We start from the raw sequence: 20,526 nt of genomic DNA, 5'->3' as shown, positions 1-20,526 counted from the left end.
TTCTACTATCTAGCTAGCTAACTAGCTTGCCCGCTAGCTATTATGAGTAGAATATGAAAGCTAAAGAGACGCATCCAGCTTGATTAAGTGTGTACGTCGAGGAATATCATGCTGTTTTTCCGATTCTATCTTTTTTTAACTAAATACCAAATGGGAAACTTCTGAATACATAACAAATGCGTACTGTAAATGCACTGTTACAAACACTAGCAAGCTACAGTACTTGTGGCCTTCATTACACACAAAAATAAATTTAAAATGTAAAAAATAACAATGAAATGCAAACAATTGATAACCATTAGCATGATTTATGAACTAAGCAGATTCCATCAAATACTTAAAAATAACATTTTGTTTCCAACCGGAAATGCGTCAAACTTCGTGTCACGTAGTTACATATAAATAGTTGTTGCCAGTTTTAAGCTTCTTTCACTTCTTCTAGATTTCTAGAAGTCACCACGGGTGAATATTTCGTGCTTTAAGTGGATTATTCTCTTCTAAACCGCCTAACAGGTGTGTGTTTGAGAGGAGGAGTGGAAGAGGGAGCGAATGAAAGTGCAGAGGAACCACATCGACAGGCGGAGAGAAAGTAAGAGAGAGAGAGAGAGAGAGAGGGAGCGCAGAAAGCTGCGCTTCTTTTCTTCTGGGTGTCAGCTGCAACAGCAGCGGCGGTTCGGTTCAGGGCGAAGGGTGACCGGGTCCCGAGGTGAAGGGTGTGTGTTCGAGTTGGAAAACTTTTCCGCCTCCTGGTCAAGACGTCTGAGATGTGAAGAAGCTTGAAGTATGGCATGTGAAGATGGTTTCTGGCAAGAAGAAGGAGATGGTGACAGCGATGCTCCCCGCTCACATTCTGCTCTACTTTTTCTGCCTGACCACTTGGTGAGTGGGTCTGTCTGCGGTCCTGAAGCTTCAGCAGCTTTGAGCTTTTGTCGTCCTTGTTTCAGCGTGAGGAGAGCCACAGGACAGACCAGGAAAGATGAGCGGATATACCCGGAGAATTTCACTCGCATTTTGGACCGACTTCTGGACGGATACGACAACAGGCTCAGACCTGGATTCGGAGGTACGTGTGGATCCATATGTCCATGAAGTGCGTCATTTTGTTGACAAAACTCAATCAAAGTTGCGCATCTTTAAGCTCTTCCCCGCGCAAGGCAGAGTTGCCTTGACATCTCATGCAACATCAAATCGCATATTCCCCACTTTACCCTGTAAGCTTGGTAGTTTTGCCTTCGCAGGAGTCATTGCTCTAAGCTCGCACGTTCATGCCGTTATATAATCGTGTTGCGGGACAAAACGGTTAATGCACAGTTCAAGTGCTAAAAGTGCGGATTTGGTTGTCTGACTCCCTGGCATGTTCTCATTGAACTGCAGCCTGTCAAGAACATGCACGACACAGCTGCACTTTATCCCTTCTGTATACCAAGAACACACATGTTCATTCACAGAGGGGCGGAAATCAAAATGGATTAAGTTTTCACTTTTTTTTAAATCTATTTCTTTCTTGCATTTTCTGGGCGATAAGCTGTGGCATGTCTTCTGGAATGGCCGAGATAGGGTTGCAGAGACCTCTCACTTCAAGTGATAGACTGTTTGGAAAGCTGGGATATGGCATGGAGGGGTTTAAAAGATGAAGCATCTTAAGGAAGTCTTATTCTGCGTTTTGTAGGTCCTGTAACGGAGGTCAAGACAGACATTTATGTGACAAGTTTTGGGCCTGTTTCAGACGTTGAAATGGTAAGTATAACTAACAGTGATTTCTCATAGCTATTGTTTTCTATCTCCCAAATCGTAAGGACTCCACACTCATGCAGCATAATGGGCAGAATCTGAAGATTGTTTTGAGCTCATTGTATATTCTTATGTTGAATCATAGTAAATAATCAGATAAAGTGAAAAAAAAAATTCTGAGGTTCTGGACAGGGAGGAGCGTTTCAAATGTAATGTCCGGAATGAGACTGGTCAGAAGAGATGCCAAATGCTCTCAAGAGTTCAATCAGTCATTACAATTGCAACAAAATGATCAACTCTACATTAGAGACTGAAGTGGCATCAACATTGCTTGTTTCCGTGCTTCAGAGCCCAGTTTTACACTGGCCTGATGGCCACTGCATTTTTCCACTGATTCTATAGTTATGATTATATTTCATTTTTCCATTTTATACTCTGAATTCATTCCCTACTTTCCTGTTGAGCCCAAATGTGTTATACTTACACTATAGGTGTTGATCCTTGTTGGTTTGCACTTTACACACAACTGAAACGCTTCAAATTTTGAAAAACAAAGCAGCGATTCCAAATCTCATCTACAATGGACTAGCTTCTTATGATCTCTGTTTGGGCACAAGATGGTTGGTTTCATTGACCCACTCGTGAGATTACTGTGACATACTCTAATCCATGAGATTATATCTTGGTTTTCCACATGAAATATGATCAAGACTCTTCCTAACGCTGTCACTCTTGTGTCAGGAGTACACCATGGACGTGTTCTTCAGGCAGACCTGGGTGGACCGCCGCTTGATGTATGAGGGTCCTATAGAGATTTTAAGGCTCAACAACTTGATGGTGACCAAAGTCTGGACACCAGACACGTTCTTTAGGAACGGGAAGAGGTCCGTTGCTCACAACATGACGGCACCAAACAAACTCTTCCGCATCATGAAGAACGGCACCATCCTCTACACCATGAGGTATTATTTGTTTTTCTCTATTTGGTTCAGTGTGGAGACAGAATTTGTTGTGTACATAGAGACTTCCTGAGGCTTTTGTGGTGACATGTTGTGTGTTTAGGAAGTATAGAATTTTTTTTTTTACTCTGTGGATTATCTTCATCTAAGTCTAGTGCTGTACTAATGAAAGAAAAATATTTATGTCAGCCTCTAACAATGTGCTACAGATAAACAAAAATATGTTTCAATATTAAACTCACATTTATTATTGTTAATAATGTTGGTGGTAATGGTTTCTGTCTGACCCACCACAGACTGACGATCAGCGCTGAATGTCCCATGAAGCTCGTGGACTTCCCAATGGACGGACACGCATGCCCGCTCAAGTTCGGTAGCTGTAAGTCCTTTTCCTATCGTCTGAGTGAAGCAAGAGGACAATGGAACAAGAACAGCCTACGTTTGCCCTGAAACCACACGTAAATGAGGTCATGAGAAGTTGAGCTGGCGACAGCATAGGCGAAGAAAAAGTTATCACCGACACTCACTCTTTAAATTCACCTTGAACTGAATACTTATCCCTCATAAATGAATTGGTTCCTTGCAAAGAAGTCAAGAAAAGTTCCTGCAAATTCAAATTTCCTTCACTTCCAAATGAAGACACAGGGTCACAGTTGGGAAGTGTCCACAGCAGCAACTGTAATGAAGCTTCAGATGCAGTGTCCCTTTTGCTTACTGCAGCATAGACATACCCTCTACTCTATTGCCTCTGATGGTGTCACTGATCGTGTAGTGTCCTGCTTCAACATTCCAAATTCCGTTGAGAAGTTTGTGGCGAGGAGTGGAACTGAGTGCTCCCTCGCTTCAGCACAGTGATTTCTTCTGAAAGTCTGAAAGCCGTTGAGTTTAAATGGCAGAATTACATGAAGCACAGCATGGGTGAGTTCCTCCGGTTTAAGAGTGGGTGCGTGCCTCAACGTAGAGTTGCTTTTAGTTGCCATGGCGACGCAGAGCTCACTTATTAGCTGTCGTACTTTGACATCATCCTGGTTCTCTTAATTTCCCAACTTTCATATCACACACAGAGTTGCAACAGAGGCGGCGGGAATAAATTAGTCACCTCTAGTGTTTGAGATTAGAACTCACTCGTGGCTCACTGTTAGTCTTTTGTATGATGGATTACAGTTTGGATATAATATGTCCGCACTTTCCGCCGATGAGACTCAAGTCGTACTGCTCTCTCTGTTTACACGTTCCAAAGTCATTTCACAGAAGACCAGCTGAATGACTTAATAGGTCCATTCTGGAGGCACTGCAATTTGCAACAAGTGCACAAGAAGCAGCCTCAGCAGAGTTTTTATGATCCCTCTAGAAGTCTCAGTTTGGTTCATTAAATATTGTCCATTTTGGGATGCAGAGAGTGTTGATATTTTTAAACTTAAAGCTCATCATTGTGCAAATGTTTTGACAGTATTCTCATTTGAATACGCTTGATGACTTTCCATTGTCTTTCATCTTGTTAAATTGCAACTCGATTGATGTTTATATTTGTGCTCAGTGATGTGCTTCGTTGGTCTTCAATGACAGACGTCTGGTTTTATTATATATAGTGTATTTGAACCTTTTTTTTTTGTCCTTCCTTTGGTGTTCTGCTCACATCTCATGCGGCTTCATGGGGACCCTATAATTTGGCTGCATCGATTCAGGATTTCGGTCAATTTGGTGCTTGAATGGGACCCGAAATGGATACACCGATAATCACCATCCTACTTAGTGTGATGTCTCTGAGTGGGAGTTGGTTTTATTAGATGGAGTTGTGCATCTGTCCAGATGATTTTTCACATTTTCCATCAATGTGTCTAGATAGTGTCAATGCTGTGGACCAAGTATCATGACACCTTGTGTCTGTACTCCGAACTTGGTGTGTACTGTGAGGTTCCCCAGAATACATGAAATATGCTAATAATAAGGTTTGATTCCTTGTAATAGTGGAATAGGTGTCAACTGTACTAATCTGCAGTGTCATCTTTATTTGTAGAAGAACTTGATTGTTAGTTAGTGGATCATTTTTGAGCACATTTGAGAGCTTCAGTATTTTAGTTTGATCTCGAAGGACACTATGACTAGACTATGATGAATGAATGAATGAATGAATACTGTGAGTTTGATACACCGACACAAAGTTGCCATGCTTGGGTGTACACGAATTCCACCTTCTTTTTAGGTCTTAGAAGCACAATGCATGTTGGTGAAAAGCCTTTTGAATGCTGTTTTAAGTAGCTCAGGAATGTAAGAAACAAATCTGTTTTGCTTGATCACATGACTTTCTTCAGCGCAGAACTGAAATGGAGTCTGAAAAAAAGAAAAAAACCCTGAAGATTCAAGTGCTTTGTAAGCCACTGAATGGTGCTTATTATAAATAATGAAGTGTTCTATTCTCCAAGTGAACAATGAAGGCCTAACTCAGCATCAGTGTTTATATCGGAGGCGCTGGTCAGCAGAATTGGCTTCTCTCAAGTAGCTTCTCTCTCTCAGTCTTATCGGACACACGCAGCGGAGTTGAGATTACATCTTCCGCGAATCTAAAGAGTTTTTTTTTTCTTCTTGGGTTAATGTGCTGTCAATTACCCAGCGTGATGACATTGTAAAGGACGAACTCACGTCTCTGTCACTGTCATCCTCCTCTTTTCATTTTGGCCCTCCTGCTCCGGCGGCTGGCCTCCAGTCAGGAGGCAGCGACCATGCATCTGATGTGGCCTGAAGCGCAGGAAAGGTCAGGTTCCCTTCCTCTGCCGCAGGACAGCACAGACCTATGCAGCTTGTTTCCATAGCTGGTGTGTGTGCGTGTGGGGGTGTGTGTGTTAATCTTCCCTCTGTCTGCCCTGCCTTCATTTTCTCTCCATCACCCTCTCCCCTGTTCTGCTTCTCCATCTGGACGTGCGTGCGTAGCCACCGAGTTCCAGTCCATGACACACCAGAGTCATTTTATTTTGGCAGCACAGCTGATATCTCGCCAATGTGGAGCTCCACAGGGAGTGGCAGGAAAAGACAACTGTCATTTTTCACTGCATCCATCAAGGGCCCAACCTCATCCATACATGCACACAGCACTTAGAGGAGCTGCCACGGTCAATAAATACAGTAAAAGATGATGCTAGTCGTGCCACATTTGATGCTCACATCCAGCGGTGTGGAGCCTGAATCTCTCAAAGTAGATTAATAAGTTGCAATTTCATTCTCTGCGATATTAAACAGAATACTTCATTAAAGGGATCACTGGAGGTACAGGCTTCTGCAACTATATTCTGCTCCTGAGGTTTAGTTATTTGAATAGTCTCCAACGATCACTGCTGGAGGAATCATGCAGTATGTTTTATATTTCCGACAGCCTTGTTAATCATTGATGCTGTTTGTCCATAGATGCCTATCCTAAAACAGAGATGATCTACACTTGGACAAAAGGACCTGAGCACTCAGTGGAGGTCCCTCCTGAGTCGTCCAGCCTGGTGCAGTATGATCTCATCGGCCAGACGGTCTCCAGTGAAACCATCAAGTCCATCACAGGTGGGAAGACACTTCGATCAGCAACATTGGATTTTTAAACAGTCTTTATTTTTTTATGAAGAAAAAGTTCGCACTGACAAAAAGTTACATGACGTTTTGCCAGGTTTAATAATGCACCATTCCTTGTTGGACGGCTGCTTTTAGAGCACAAATTCTGCGACATTCTGTCAGAAGAAGTCAGTTTGTATATTGAAAAAGTGTGAACACTTTTGGACTCAAGAGCACTTACGGGTCATCTTATGAAAACTTAATCAGCAGCTGATTTTAGCTTCCGACCTCAGATGGTGATTGACTTTAAAGATGTTGCCTTTCATGACGACAGTGTCGTGTATAGCCAGGTCTGTCGTGCCAAGGTGGTTGTGTGAACAGCAACCCTTTTGCTGTCCGTTTGCAAAAAAAAAAAAAAACTCCAAAGCAACAACAGGAATAGATTATATTAGATTATATTAGATTATAATAGAGCATCACTGAATCATTTCTGTGGTGGAGAGAAAACTGCAGGGACATGGCATTCCAGAGCGAGATCTGGGTGCCAACACCACCTCCTGCCTCATAAAGCACATTGCAATCAATAATAGCTTAAGTAAATGCAGATTTCTGTGTTTTATTGGATTAGGACCGGGTAACCGGGTATCGATGAGCTCCTGACTTATGAGCTGGCTCCTGTGGCTGGTTTTTGTTACACCCACTATCAGGATCCTTGGTTTTAAGATGGACAGTGATTTTAAAGGTGACTCCCAAATGACCGTAATTGTTGACTTATTTAATGTCAACAACAACAACTTAAGTCAGCTGTCTGAGGTGAAGACCATAGTCTCCGGGCAGACAGTGGTCCGTCCCTTTATTACGTCTTGGCTGTTCTACTGTCTTCTTGTTAAAAGCTTTTCTCCATATGAATTGTCAGATGCGCTTTTAAAGGACTCCCTATCTGACAGACATGTCCCTCTCTGGTCCTGCAGGTCAGCTGACCAGCTGCTCCTAGAGGCCCGAAAAACAAAGTTGGAGACAAGTTTCTAGCTCTCGTCCCTGTCCTGTCAGACAGGGCCAAAATACCTAGCTTTTTTTAATCACCTTAGTTGTATTTTATGTGATATTGAATGCATTTAATTATGGCTCCTTGTGCGTCCTATTGTTTTGAGTATATTTTTATTAACTTGTGTACAACACATTTGCAACTTTCAGTGCTTTATTATTAAGCTAGGTTTTGGCTTTGTACAATGCAGTTGTCACATGTTGACAATCGTCAGATGGAATTTTTATGTCTGATGTTGACCCAGAAGTCAGCATATTGACACATTGGGTTTCAAATGAATGAAATGCTCACCCTCATGCTCTATTTCCTGGTTCCATGGGCGGTGCTTCAGTTATCCAGTATGTAAATAAAAAAGTTTGGGCTAAGGGTAGAGCCATAGGGAAAGAAGAGGTTGTAATCTCACATGAGTTTTTACACACATTTTATTAAGAAGCCAAAACAGCACACTTGAAACTGATGCTATGAAGTGAGACCCTACGGGCCAATGAAAGTTTAATGAAGACAAAAATGTAATTCTGGTCTCCAACCTACTTCCTTTGTGTCGATCCTCCAGGCGAATACGTGGTGATGACCGTCTACTTCCACTTGAAACGTAAAATGGGCTACTTCATGATTCAGACGTATATCCCCTGCATAATGACAGTAATCCTCTCCCAAGTGTCCTTCTGGATAAATAAAGAGTCTGTCCCGGCGCGCACCGTCTTCGGTACGTACTCCTCACTCATTCACACCTCTTTTGTTGTGACTTGTTTGATGAAAACAGAGCAATCAAAGCTCGGTTATCTTTATTCTCCATGACAACTGAAGCTACTGTACGTGCTTTTGAAGATCAGTGGTAATAAAATCACGTTGATAAAAGCAGCAGAGCTTATTTTTAGCACCAGTGACAAAATAATCCCTGATGCATAGTACAGTGAGATGGTTTTATGTTTCCTGTTATTCAAAGTCTCTTCATTTCTTACCCTGATGCCTACACAGTTTTATGACAGCCTATTGAAGACGCCGTCATGAGCTACATGTGAAGCTCTGTTGTGTTTGCAGTTAGCTCTGTCTTTGGATTGCTCCTCCCGCCAGACGCCACATTTGACTCCCTGCCTCAGTGACTCAACTGGAGCGTGGCAGTCGGGAGGACAAACTGGAGGAGAACGTTTCAACAGTTCATCAGCTCAAAGCAAACACGCTCCTGCTGTCTGTGCGTGCGCCTGGTGTGAGCTCAAAAAGCAAATGATACGATTTCGGAGTTGAAATGTCGGCATGCGTCTGGGGGCTTGGATCACCTTCAGAGTCATTGAGTTGACATGTTGAATCACACCGTCGTGGTGCGAGAGGTTAGTCATCCGGGTCAAGGTGTCTGAACAGCAGCTGTCTGATTCCTGAAACGCTGCTGCTGTATAAGGAATAATGAGGTGTGTTTTTAAGGTAATTCCATCGAGGACTACGGTGTTTGATTTCACTATTTCATATTTTAGACAGCGAATGTTTCTTGACATGTGCCTGGAAGTTCACTCATCATTTATTCAGCAGATAGTCCTCCCTTTAAAGGCTGACTGAAGAATCCAAAATGGTGTTGCCAACTTTCACTTTCCGCTGCCGGGAATTTATTTTGCAACTCTATACAGAGTCTCAGATGGAAGACAGAATATCCCAAAAACATGCTCTGGCTCGCTCATGCAGTTTTAATTTTTTGAGTATTGACAGCAGGCCACGGCTTGAGACCAGAAGGGGCGGAGCTAAGTAGAGAGTATAGTATGGGCGTCCAGCTGCATTTTCAGAGCCTCAGTTCCAGAAGCGCAGTTACAGAGGTGGTGGTGTGCGAAGAGTGAGAATGAAGGAGAAGCGTGGAGTGCGACTATGGCTTTCATTTTATTAACTATGCAGGCATGCTCAAAAATGGCTGCCAACTTGCGGGGCGACTTGCGCCCTACTCCCAGTCTGACATGGCCTATTGAATCGGGTTTCACGGTCCAGGGTAGTTGGCTTGAAAAAGTTTTGAAAATTTGTGAAGATCCCTAGAAGAGATGTCCTATCGAACCCTGTGTCAGTAAGTCAGCAAGATATTTACAGTTATTTGACACACAATTACTACTACTTATTACTACTAGTTATTTTCTTTTGTTTTCATGCTAAATAAAAATGTAATAGTATAAATGCAGGTCAGGAGAGTCTTTTCTGTTTTGTCGGTCAAGTTGGAGAATATATCTTGGCAAGCATTCAAATGTTTCTCAAAGAGGGTTCGATTTTTGCAATGAAGATGGTTGGGGTTCTACAACCATCAGCTATTTTATTAAAGAAAATAAATACAAATAAAATACCTCATCTAAAACTACCAAATCTGAAGAAAAGCATGAATGAAAAAGAAAAGCTTCAGTTGAATATACAGGTCACTTATTAAACCTTTATGACACTTACACTTGAAGCCAAGTGTTCTCGAAAATACAACTTCAAAAGCAAAGTGTATCACTAAATTGGAAACTCTTGCTTCAAGAGGGACTTACAGGAAAATGACTTGTCAAACAGGAGCCTTGTGTTTTTCATTCTGTGGTTTGTGGCTGTGGGTCGTGTGAAATAGGGACTTGCAGTCCTCACAGTCAACCCTGGAACAGAGCAAGGTGTCTGGATGTGTTATTGAAAGTCGAGTTAGAGCAGCACTGTTGCACCGACATGATTATTGATTCATCTAGGCAAGAAAATACAATCTCTATTCATGTAACATGAATTAACTTATTTCAAAAATCAACCCTTTGCTAGGCATGTTCACTCTGGATTCATTCATGACTTTTACTGTGCAAGAATTTAAGCTAAGCTGAGCATTTAAAAACATACTTAAAGTCGTTGAATATCTCTGTATTTTTTTAATGATGGCACTCCTCTCTGTTACGCCCGTAGCTGTTTCCTATCTGATGCTCATTCCCTCCGCTGTATGTGGCCTCCAGCAATAGTTCACCTATCAATGTCATTCAGCCGCTTATGATTGACAGGCAATTATTTGCCGCTTGCGCCCGGGCGCTGGGGATGAATTTGTGTTTGGAAGGACTCTGCGGCAGCACAGGTTGTTCCTGATCCTAAAAGGGATTTTCTCTAAATCACATTACTGTTATTGGTAAATAATACCAAGGGCGAATGCGAGCTACTGGCTGACGGTTTGTCATTGTGGACGCACACGTGGCTCACCACAGAGGGGAGATTAGAGTCTTGTTATGGTGGAGCCGCCACTGAAACATCTTTGTTTAACCTTCAGTTTTGCCTAAACACACCTGTTTGTCAAAGATAGTGTCGTCTTTTTGTGCATCTGCAGCGTAGCTTAGTTCATGCATGCATTTATTCATCGGCTAAACAGCCTCTTGATGATGATGTTAGACTTAATTTATCAGTGTTTGTATGATATTATAGTTGTCAGAATTAGCGCTTAAGCTATGGGGAAGATGTGTGTGTAGCGTTGACTTGGATTCTGAGCAAGTGCACGTGAGCGAAGCTGTAATTTTAGTCAAGAAAAGAGACGAGATGATGAGAAAAGTCATGAATGTTGGAGTCTGTCGTGCTCACAACAGGACACTCGAGCTCATCGCTCACAGTATCAGTTTGGGAAAATAGAGCCTGATTGTTAGAGGAATGCGCAACGATTTGTGTTGAGTAAAACATGGAAATAATGGAAAAACAATTACAATGATGAATGCTTCACTTGTGCTCTCACAAACTGGCGTACTTACATGTGGTGAAAATACTTTTCAGATGCTTATTTTGACCAGGTATGTTGATCCTGCTGAACAAATGTGAGGCAGAGGGATCCAACGTTGCATATTGAGTGAGCGACTTTGACATTGAGGTCATAGAGTTAATTCATATTAGCAGACTTAGAATACATTTTTTATTAAAAAAACTGGCCTTGTTATCACTTCCACCCATCGGGAAATGGCTGCTGTTATATGCTATGAGTTCCTTACTTGGATAATAAAAAAGGTTTAGGACTTACACCAATGAGACGAGGTGTTCTCTTGCCTGTAACTGTGTTGCTGGAGCTCTTCTCTGACATCACATTGGATACCTGCTGTCTCTCCTGACAATCCCTTTGTTTTCAGATTTTATTGGAAAATACATGTCTTTTTTATGTATTAGCCAAAGGCTTGTTTTGGGAAAACAGATGGAGTAAGCAGTTCAACAGTTCAAGTAAAGAAAAGATGAAGCGATGAAGTGAAACATATTTTACTGCAGGACGAGAAGTGTTTCTCTTTCACTGTCTCCATTTTTCTAGCTGTTGTTCAGCTGCAGAGCAAAACTAATCACCTTCCTTGAATTGTTATAGTCAGAATACTGCTTTCCTTGTAAACAGACAGGTGCTGTCTGAGATATGAGCCATGACGGATTCTTCGGAATTGTCTTCATGTTTTGGGGAATATATTTGGAGCATCGTGTCTCATCAGTTAATGAAATATGCTGATGGGAGACGCGCAGCAGCACACGGGTTATTAAGCACCGTGCAAATGATCTTTGTTACTATTTATTCTGCACTGACGTAGCAGAGCTCTCCTGTTTCCTTTCGAGTTCAGGAAGTTTTCCCTCTTTCGTTTTCCCCAGGCATCACCACGGTCCTGACCATGACGACTCTCAGCATCAGCGCTCGCCACTCGCTTCCGAAAGTTTCCTACGCCACTGCCATGGACTGGTTCATCGCCGTCTGTTTCGCCTTCGTCTTCTCCGCACTCATCGAGTTCGCCGCCGTTAACTACTTCACCAACGCCGAGCTGGAGCGTGCCAAAAAGAAGCCGCCCAAATGCCCCCCCGGACCGCAGACTACGCCTGTCAAAGTCAAGGACGTGGAGGAAGTGCTGCAGGTGATTTGCGTTCAAGTACAAACCTCTATAGCACTTGGCTTTAAGTGGCAATTACCTGCGTGCTTGCGTGCAGCTTCACCTTTAGCCGAAACACTTGAAGAAGTAGGGGAGGCTCAGGAGTGAGTGGAAAGCAGGGTAGAATGCAGATGCAGATTTCAGTCACAGTTGGGGCACTGTCACTTTAGTTTTACTGCAAAAACCCTTCAGTAAAACTAAAGGGTCATTCAGTTAAATGATGAATTTAAATGCCATGTAAAAACGTTTCATTTTGACAGTACAGTATGGTGAAAAACTGCGTAGCGCAAGAAGCTCAGCTGAGATAAATTGTACGATTCTGTTGGCTGAGATCTTCAATACTCGATTCATTGTCAACTTGTGAAGCAGCCACGACGGGGTTCAAAGCCATGCTCACTCTTCCTCAAGCAATGCTGTTTAAAAGAGGCTCTGATGTCTCTTCAACACCTCCTTGGTGAGGTATACTGGCAGGCTTTAACCACTCGCGACACATGGGCCTTTTGCAAACCCTACCTTTAGCCAGAATGCCTTAAACATGCTCTGTGTTATCCTCTGTTTTCCTTAGTTCACTTTGCAGGATATGATGCGATCAGAACTTGAAAGAAGTCAACACAATAAAAGTTGGATGAGTAGAGCGTGACTCAACCAGGAGCAGTGGGAAAAAGAGTAGTCTGGATCTCTTTGCTAAAACTGCTGCCCCTGCGACTCTTCCATAGATTAGCAGAAGCAAGAAAATTGATGGATTGTTGAATGGTCAGTGTAAAAATCGTTTACTCTCACTCGACAGAGTATTAATGGTCGAAGAATGAGGGTCTTTTTAAAACTCGTTCTTGTGTACTGTGAGTGTACTAAAACAAGAAGGTTTTATAACTGCTATTAGCTGATCATTAGAGCTGACATAACATTGCAACGCATGCGTCTGTTTTACACGAGTCACCCCCCTCCAGTCCAAATCCAGTGTGGCATAATCACGCTTGAATGCAATATAGTGACAACAGCACTTCAGTGGATTAGGAGGTTTCCACAGCAACAAGGCCGTCTACATCTGTATAGGTTTCAGAGAGGCTCGGGGCGCTGAGAGAGAAAAATTAATACTCTCTTCCTCGAGAGCGGCTCCTGTTGACTCCAGCGAGGTGCTTGGCAGGAGGGTCGCCGTCTCTTTTCACACTTCCACCTTCACAGATTGGAACCTGATAACAAGAACACTCTGCAGGACGCTTTAAGAGGGGTGGAGTGTTTTTGCGTTTTTTTTTTTTCCTCGCCAATGTCTGGGCGCCACCACGCCTGAAAACATCAACTCGCAAAGGATAAGCTCCTTTGATGCAACACAGCATTACTGCCCTGACGCAGTCGCACCTACTTTCTGTCTTAAGCTTGTGCGAAATGAGCGAAATCCTCCATAAGTGACATCTGTATCGGTCGCACGCTGACGCCTCCGAAGGAAGGCCATCTGTGTCAGATCAATATGACAAGATTTACCGCAGCTTTTCAGATAAACCCACTTAAAGAATCAGCGCCTGCAGAAATGCTTCGACGTAACACAACTGCAGTATTTCCCTTTTTTAAGTCTTTTAATCATAGATATCATTTACTGTACTCTGTTTATTTAACCAGTGGTGACCATAGCATTAGGATTTTCAGAGCCTCCTCCAGCTTGGTAGAAGGCCGGACAGGGCTGTGACGTCTCTTGCAGGGCAAAGTAAACGTGACTGTCACATAGCTCTGGAAGCAACTCTTACTTTCACTTATATGTGAAAAATGGCTTCTGGCTTTCTGAAACTTTTTCAATAATAATCCTGCTTGACGTTCATCCATAAGCACTCGTGGGTGCTTTTCTAAGTAGAGGACTACTCCATATTCAACGTACTCCATAAATTGCTTGCCTAAAGTGAGACCACCCTCTTCAACACCTCACTTGAAGACGGCCTTCTAATTCCATTATACTGGGTGACTTTCAATGATGCAACAAAATCAATACATTTATTGACCCATCAATTTTCAGTGAGGGATATTTCAAATGAGCCTCCCTGAACAACCAATCCGTGTTCCTCCCCCCTTCGCCAAGTTATTCAGAGAATATGATGTTATGTCTCTCCACACGTCGGGACTCACCTCTGCATGGTAATGATCCCGCGTTCCCCCCGTTTAAACGTTTAAACCATATAGATTTTATGCAAATGGCTTGTGTAATATTATTTATCCTCTTGCTTAGTCACGTAGTCACTGCTTGTGAATGACCTCAAACGAGAGCGTGCTGAAGTCGACCCTATCACTTCCTGATGCTGCACCTGTCCACCTTCACGTTCACCACTGTACATTGGGCGTTTGCATATGCATGAGCAGCCCTTGATGCTCGGCGCCAAGTGCATGCCGGAGAACTACTCGAGCCATCTGTGAAACTTTTACTCGGAAGAAGGAGTTCAAGGTTCATAGATTTATGCAAACACCATTGTGCCTTCAACTGCAGTCAGACCTCATGATTAAAATCTATTTTCCAACTGAGAATGTTTGACATGATTATGGCTCACTTCTCTCATTTCTTTGCGGTACGAAAGCTGAAGTGCTGCCTTTTCACAATCAATTCGACTTCTTGCCGCGAGTAAACTGATGTAGACAGTCACAGGTTAATGGTCAGTGTTTCAGCAGCAAAAACAAACGTGGGGGATGTGGCTCTTTGCTGTGCATCAACACTAGAGCCAGGGACGGTTGCTAGGGATCAACTGGGCTGACGACGTGGAAGCTAAACCTTTATCACATATAGATGGACAGGGACCCAAGCAGTCATTGACAAAGATAGCCAGGGCACTCCTGGCATGCTCAGGATGCCATGCAGGCTTGAATCTAGGCGACCACCTAACCCAAGAACAAGTTGAGACTGAGACCAGAACATACCAAGTAAAAAAATTTGAGTGCCTGAGACAGTGTCTAACATGGACTACTCTTCCGTTTTTTTACTGTCTCTCAAATCACACATTAGTGACTCAAACGGTCTACAGGTACAACATGCATGTACCACAGTATGTTTTTATTTCTTCCGAACGAACAACAGTCGGCTGGCATCCACACTAACGATAACATTGTCATACCTCTAACAGATCTACCACCGCAACATAGCGGCGAAGCCAGCTTCGGCTCCGCCCATTTCTTCTCTGTTGGTTCACCAAACCAAGTGAGATTATCGGCACCAATGCAAGAGGTTGCAAAAACGTTGGAATGTGAAATGAGGTCCTTGTCGGAGGTCTCTGTAAACAGTGATGTAGTGTGAATGGGTTTGCATGCGTTTTGGAGTACCGCTCGCTGTCTGGTGACATGTGAGGCCAACTAACAAAAGACAAAGGCATTTTTGTCTGCAAAAGCTCAGATGAATAAAGGATCCCTACCCTGGACAGTATCACTGAAACTTCAGCTCAGCAGCTACAAGGCTGGTTCTGACATGCAACAACTAGACAAATTTAGCCCTACATGTCTATGGAGCTACAAGCCATTTCCAAGATGTGCATATATTTTTGTTGTCACTAAATGGATCTCTACTGTTGCAACAAGGTGGCCCAGTGTGATGTAACGGCTAATCTCCGTGTCAATGAAGTCTGATGTTTTCAGACCTATTTTTCTTTTCTCAACAGCAAAACCAGGACACAAATGGAAACCTAAGAAAAAGGATGAACTACATCTCCCAGCAGGAGTGCAGCAGCCACCAGCGGGCTCCGTCCACTGCCACCATTTCCGGGCTAGGGCACGCCAGGCTTCTGCGACCCGATGTAAACGGCAGCTCCTCCACGCTCTCACGATCCAGCCCCAAATCCGAGAGTCTGATCAGCGTGGCGTCCTCCTCCACACAGCTGGTCAAAAACACGCCCCAGGCAGGAGCCGCGACGCCAGACGTGACGGCGGCGACGCCGTGCAAGCAGAACACCGCCTCCTCATCGCTGCAGCATCTGCTGGGGCCCAAACTGGAGCGCATTCAGCTGATGGGGAACAAAGCGGAGCTGAAGCAGACGCCATGTTCTCAGCCCACGACCGCCGGCATGGGAGGAACCAGTAAAATCGACAAGTACGCCAGGATCTTTTTCCCAGTGTCTTTTGGGGCGTTCAACATGGTCTACTGGGTCGTCTACCTGTCCAAGGACACCATGGTGGCGAAGGGTGGCTAAGTTCTTGAACACACAGCGGATGATGTGTCTGCAAGCAATACACCAAACATATGCGAACAATGTGCTCACGAAGCACTTTGATATCAGCTGGAGCACATTTGAGGACAAATCAAGCAGATCTGACTCACTGGATTATCCCACTGTCCTTTTCACTGGATCTGTCTGTAGACGTCGGCTTTCACCGCCTGCAGTCAGAGACTCTTTTCCTATTTTTGTATCTGGCACTTGAAGACGCGTGGATGTGCGCGCTGACACCAAGCTGTACTTTGTAAATACACATCTACTGGCACCTGTTTCCCGGGCATGTTGGTCCCAATATCTGCTGACCGCCGGTCAAAGGGCCGTCATGTGGCGGTCCAAGAGAGCGGTCTGATTAGACGGAACATCTGCACCGAAGGATGAGCAGCGCGGCCTTTGTTTCGGGTCGGATCAGAACCCAAAAGCCTCTTGTACCCGATTCAAGTTGGATTAAAAACTGAATCACTGCAGATCAAATTTGAGGACGGATGAGGCAGACAGTAGTTATTAATTCTGTTATAATAGGATGTAAGCTTCTTTCAACACAGAGATCGTGATTACAGTCTGAGTAGAGTCACTGCGGAGGTCTGTAGTTCAACGCTGGGGAACACAGAGAGTCGATCAAACTCAGCCTTGAATGGAAGAGACGGATGTGCAGATGTAAGCAGACGCAGAGATCTTTGTATTCAAGCCAAGAACATTTGCTCAATTAAAGCTGCAATACTCAGTTGGTCATGTTTCCATCTTACTTTTGTGCTTTCAGAACCTTCAGTCACTGGACTACTGACCTCGCTGGCATCTGTTCGCAACCATTCTCCTTAAGATCAGGTCGTGATTTCCTAGTGATGGGTAGATGAGGCATCATGAAACAGACTTGTTGGGTTGATGAAACATTGTCCTCATTTTCTGAGGCGCTCTTGGTTTTGAAATGATGTGAGGTTTCACTGAATTAGTTGTTCAAGTCCAAACATTTTACAGCAGACACTGTTTCATGAAACCTCATCAACCCTCAATACTACAAAGCCTCATTTTCAAAGATCTCTACTTGATAATCTTTTGTTTGTAACAGATTTTATGAAGCATCACATAATTTTCAAACTCAGTGCACCACCGACCAAGTTCAGAAAATGAGGCTTCATGAAGCTTCATCAGCCCATCACTAGTTGTGACTTTTTACTCCAGTCACAATGACATTTTACCACTTCAGACCTTGACTGAAACCAGTTTGTATATTCTAATACTTGTGTATTGCCACTATGGTTTCAGAAGCTTCGCAGAGAAATTCATTGTGGTCTGCTCATGAAGGGCTAATGCTGAGAGGGCAATTTTCATTTTCAGCAAGTCAAATGTCAGGTGATATTTTGGTGTGTTTTTTATTGAAAATGATACCCAGAATTACCTGGCACTCTTTTTGGTTGTTGTTATTTTTCACACAAAGTTCACTGCACTAAATGTGTTTGTGTGTTTATTTGTCAAATATTTTCCGACCTTGTTATTCCTAGCGGAGTTGGGGAAGATTGGATTTCACTGTCAGTGATGGAGTCTGACTCAGCTTTATTTGGGTGACGTAACGTTATTGCAGCTCAAACAAAGAAAACGGTGAGACTCTCAATATGATGTTTAGAAATCAGCCTAGTTTGTGTCTGATCATGGTGCGGGGTTCATCGCTCACCGGACTCCGGGTGCAGTCGGAGCCTTTCTTCTCACTGTAAGAGCCAAACCGGTCTTGTAGCCGATCTGTTGGTCTGACCAGAGCCGTGTCTCGTCCACGGCAGACTGATGGACAGATCAAGCGGCCCGCCATCGCCGCCGCTCACCTCTCCTCAACGCACCCATGTGTGAAATTGATTTTGCAGTTATTTCCTCCCTGTTGCTCTCATGCACTCCACATATCTCATCCTAAAAACACAGCTCTGATGAGGACGCCGTGGACAGCAGATTGGGTCTTTACTGCCGCGTGATTGATGGGACCGCTGTGAGCTCTTTTTGTGTCCCGGAACACTTTGGACAACAGATGGTTCAAGATGCTCCTCAGTCTCCCGCTGGCGCTTTTTTAAATATCTGACACGGAGCAGGTTTCCGGGCCTCGAGATCACGTCAGCGATCAATCAGAACCGGGTCAGACGCTTGTGTCAAGGATTCAGGGACCATAAAAACAACAAAGTTTGAGAGTGACTTTTGTTTGAGTTTGAGTAGTTTTGCAGGCTGAGACCTGCGTGGGCTGATTCTTCCTATGTAGAGTTTTCATCCGAGGAACTCGGGTTTCCTCTCACATCCTTATTACACACAGAACTTAACTGATGACTTGAAATTTTCATGGTGTAAGTGAGCTGTTGTCTGTCGACGCATCCCCTGTGATGTTCTGGTGAGCTGTCCAGGGTGTCCCCACCTGTCAACTACCCGAGAAGCAATAGGCATCAAAACATTTGGGTGGTAGGAAATAACAGCTCAGTTACCAACTAAAAATCTGGAATAAATCATAAATAAAACGAGATTAAGGAGGAAATGAAGAGGCAAAATTAAAAGGATTAGAGGAAAGTGTGAAATTCGGAACCGTAACCCATTAGTGGAAATTAATCGGCATTTTATATTAAAAAATCACACCAATTTCTTGTAACTCCGTTGGGTAATATTATGTTGTGTTGACTCCCTCTAGTGGCTGGATGGAAAAATGTATCGGTGGTTTGAGATAGTTGTTTAAGTCACAGTAAAATGTCTTTTGATAAACTCAATAACTATTTATTTGATTTTATTTGTGGTTTAAAATCATATTTTGTTCTACTAATTCTGAAGCGTCATTGTTATAAAATAAAATTAATATGAACATAAAAAGAGGTGATAATTAACCAAATAATTTCATGATCTTAAACTCATTAAACTTGAGAATGCAAATTTATAAATACCAGTTGGAACTGAAAAAATAATCATATTATGTCAAATTATTATTTGTCTATTGATCCAAAGGCAGAAAATAGATGAACTTTCATGAAACAGTGTCCTGATTTTCAGGGGCCAACAGATGGCGCTGTCTGCAGTAAAATGTTTGGACTTGAAGAACATTAGGACAATGTTTCATGAAACCTCATCGACCCATCACGAGTGTCCAACTCTATGTGACCGACTTTACCACAGCCACTGCAGACGCTGATGCTCCTGCTGAAAGTATCATGGTGATGATGACATTGAAGAAGGACACAACACTGACAAGTGAACACACAAGAGACACTGGTAGAAGGTGAATCTGGATCCGTGAGAGAATGAGTCCATCACCTTCATAACAGGAGAGAATAGAGAGGCGGGGTACGTGAGGGGGGTCCCGGGACACTTGGTGCTGAGGAGAAAAAGACCCTACAGAAATAGGACAGATCAGTTCTACCCAAAGTGAACCTTCTTCTGTGAAAACGATTTGGATTCTCCATGTAGAATATGGTCACTTTACTCCACATCAAACCAGAGATCGGCCGTTATTATTCATTCCAAAACAATTAACCAGCCCCCTTTATCTTTTGAAGTCAATTTTTGAAACGAAAACCTGTTTCTGAAAAGGAGGGTTTTGCTGCTCTCTCGTGGTGATGTACGACGTCACACCCTTTAAGTCGTTTCACTGTTTTCAATTGCTTCATCCAAATATCGCGCTGAATGTTTTCCGCTCTTCACTTTAACCCTAAAGAAAATGTCATTTTTGTACGAAGAGTGCAGCTGCTCTCATCTTTAATCACAAAAAAAGGACAAAAATAAGAATTATTGAAAAAAGACAAAGACAATTTCTGTATCGGCTTTGAATGTATTCAAATGCTGTTGGTTCATTGAACTTGTTTGTCTTCAAAGTTTTGTGATTATTGAAAGGAAGAACAAGATGTTGTGGGCAGGAATCAGAAGCATGTCAGAACTGTTGAGTGGAAGCGAGTGAGTGAGTTGGTCAAACTCTTCCTGTCATCAAACGTTCCTGTTAGTTGGACTCTGTAGTGGGATTCACCTCCTGTCCCCTGATCTAGTTTCAATACTTAAACTGGCTTTTACCACACGGGAATTCTGGACAACAGTAGAAGTGAATGTGGTATGAGATATACCTTATTTTCTGTTCCACAATGTATATAAATAACACCATAAATAACTCCTAGTGATGGGTAGATGAGGTTTCATGACACAGCGTTCTGATTTTCAGAGGCCACCAGAGGGCGCTGTCTGCTGTACAATGTTTCGACTTGAACAACTCATTCAATGAAACCTCACATCATTTCTCTACC

The 20,526-nt window shown here is 43.2% G+C and overlaps 1 protein-coding gene across 4 annotated transcripts; it reads left to right on the top strand.

Annotated features, from left to right (window-relative positions):
- The first annotated feature begins 296 nt into the window (after window positions 1-296).
- gabra4 (gamma-aminobutyric acid type A receptor subunit alpha4) lies at window positions 297-18,140 on the top strand. 4 transcript variants are annotated; one of them, XR_008416147.1, is made up of 10 exons: window positions 297-879; window positions 945-1,063; window positions 1,670-1,737; window positions 2,473-2,693; window positions 2,987-3,069; window positions 6,090-6,233; window positions 7,820-7,972; window positions 11,839-12,095; window positions 15,734-16,939; window positions 17,043-18,140. XR_008416147.1 is itself a non-coding variant. In XM_053879822.1 (10 exons), the coding sequence occupies exons 1-10, from the start codon at window positions 797-799 to the stop codon at window positions 16,259-16,261; spliced, it is 1,590 nt and encodes a 529-aa protein (XP_053735797.1). In that variant the 5' UTR covers window positions 297-796; the 3' UTR covers window positions 16,262-18,140. The 4 variants fall into 4 exon arrangements, 3 of the variants coding, with proteins under 3 accessions (XP_053735797.1, XP_053735796.1, XP_053735798.1); XM_053879822.1 differs by having other exon boundaries at window positions 7,820-7,858; window positions 7,925-7,972; window positions 15,734-18,140; XM_053879821.1 differs by having other exon boundaries at window positions 15,734-18,140.
- The last annotated feature ends 2,386 nt before the right edge of the window (window positions 18,141-20,526 follow it).

The sequence above is a fragment of the Synchiropus splendidus genome, chromosome 11 (assembly GCF_027744825.2).
Source record: "Synchiropus splendidus isolate RoL2022-P1 chromosome 11, RoL_Sspl_1.0, whole genome shotgun sequence".
In the NCBI taxonomy this organism is placed as follows: Eukaryota; Metazoa; Chordata; class Actinopteri; order Syngnathiformes; family Callionymidae; genus Synchiropus; species Synchiropus splendidus.
The sequence above is the reverse complement of the archived record's forward strand: the minus strand, read 5'-3'. Positions and strand labels throughout refer to the sequence as shown.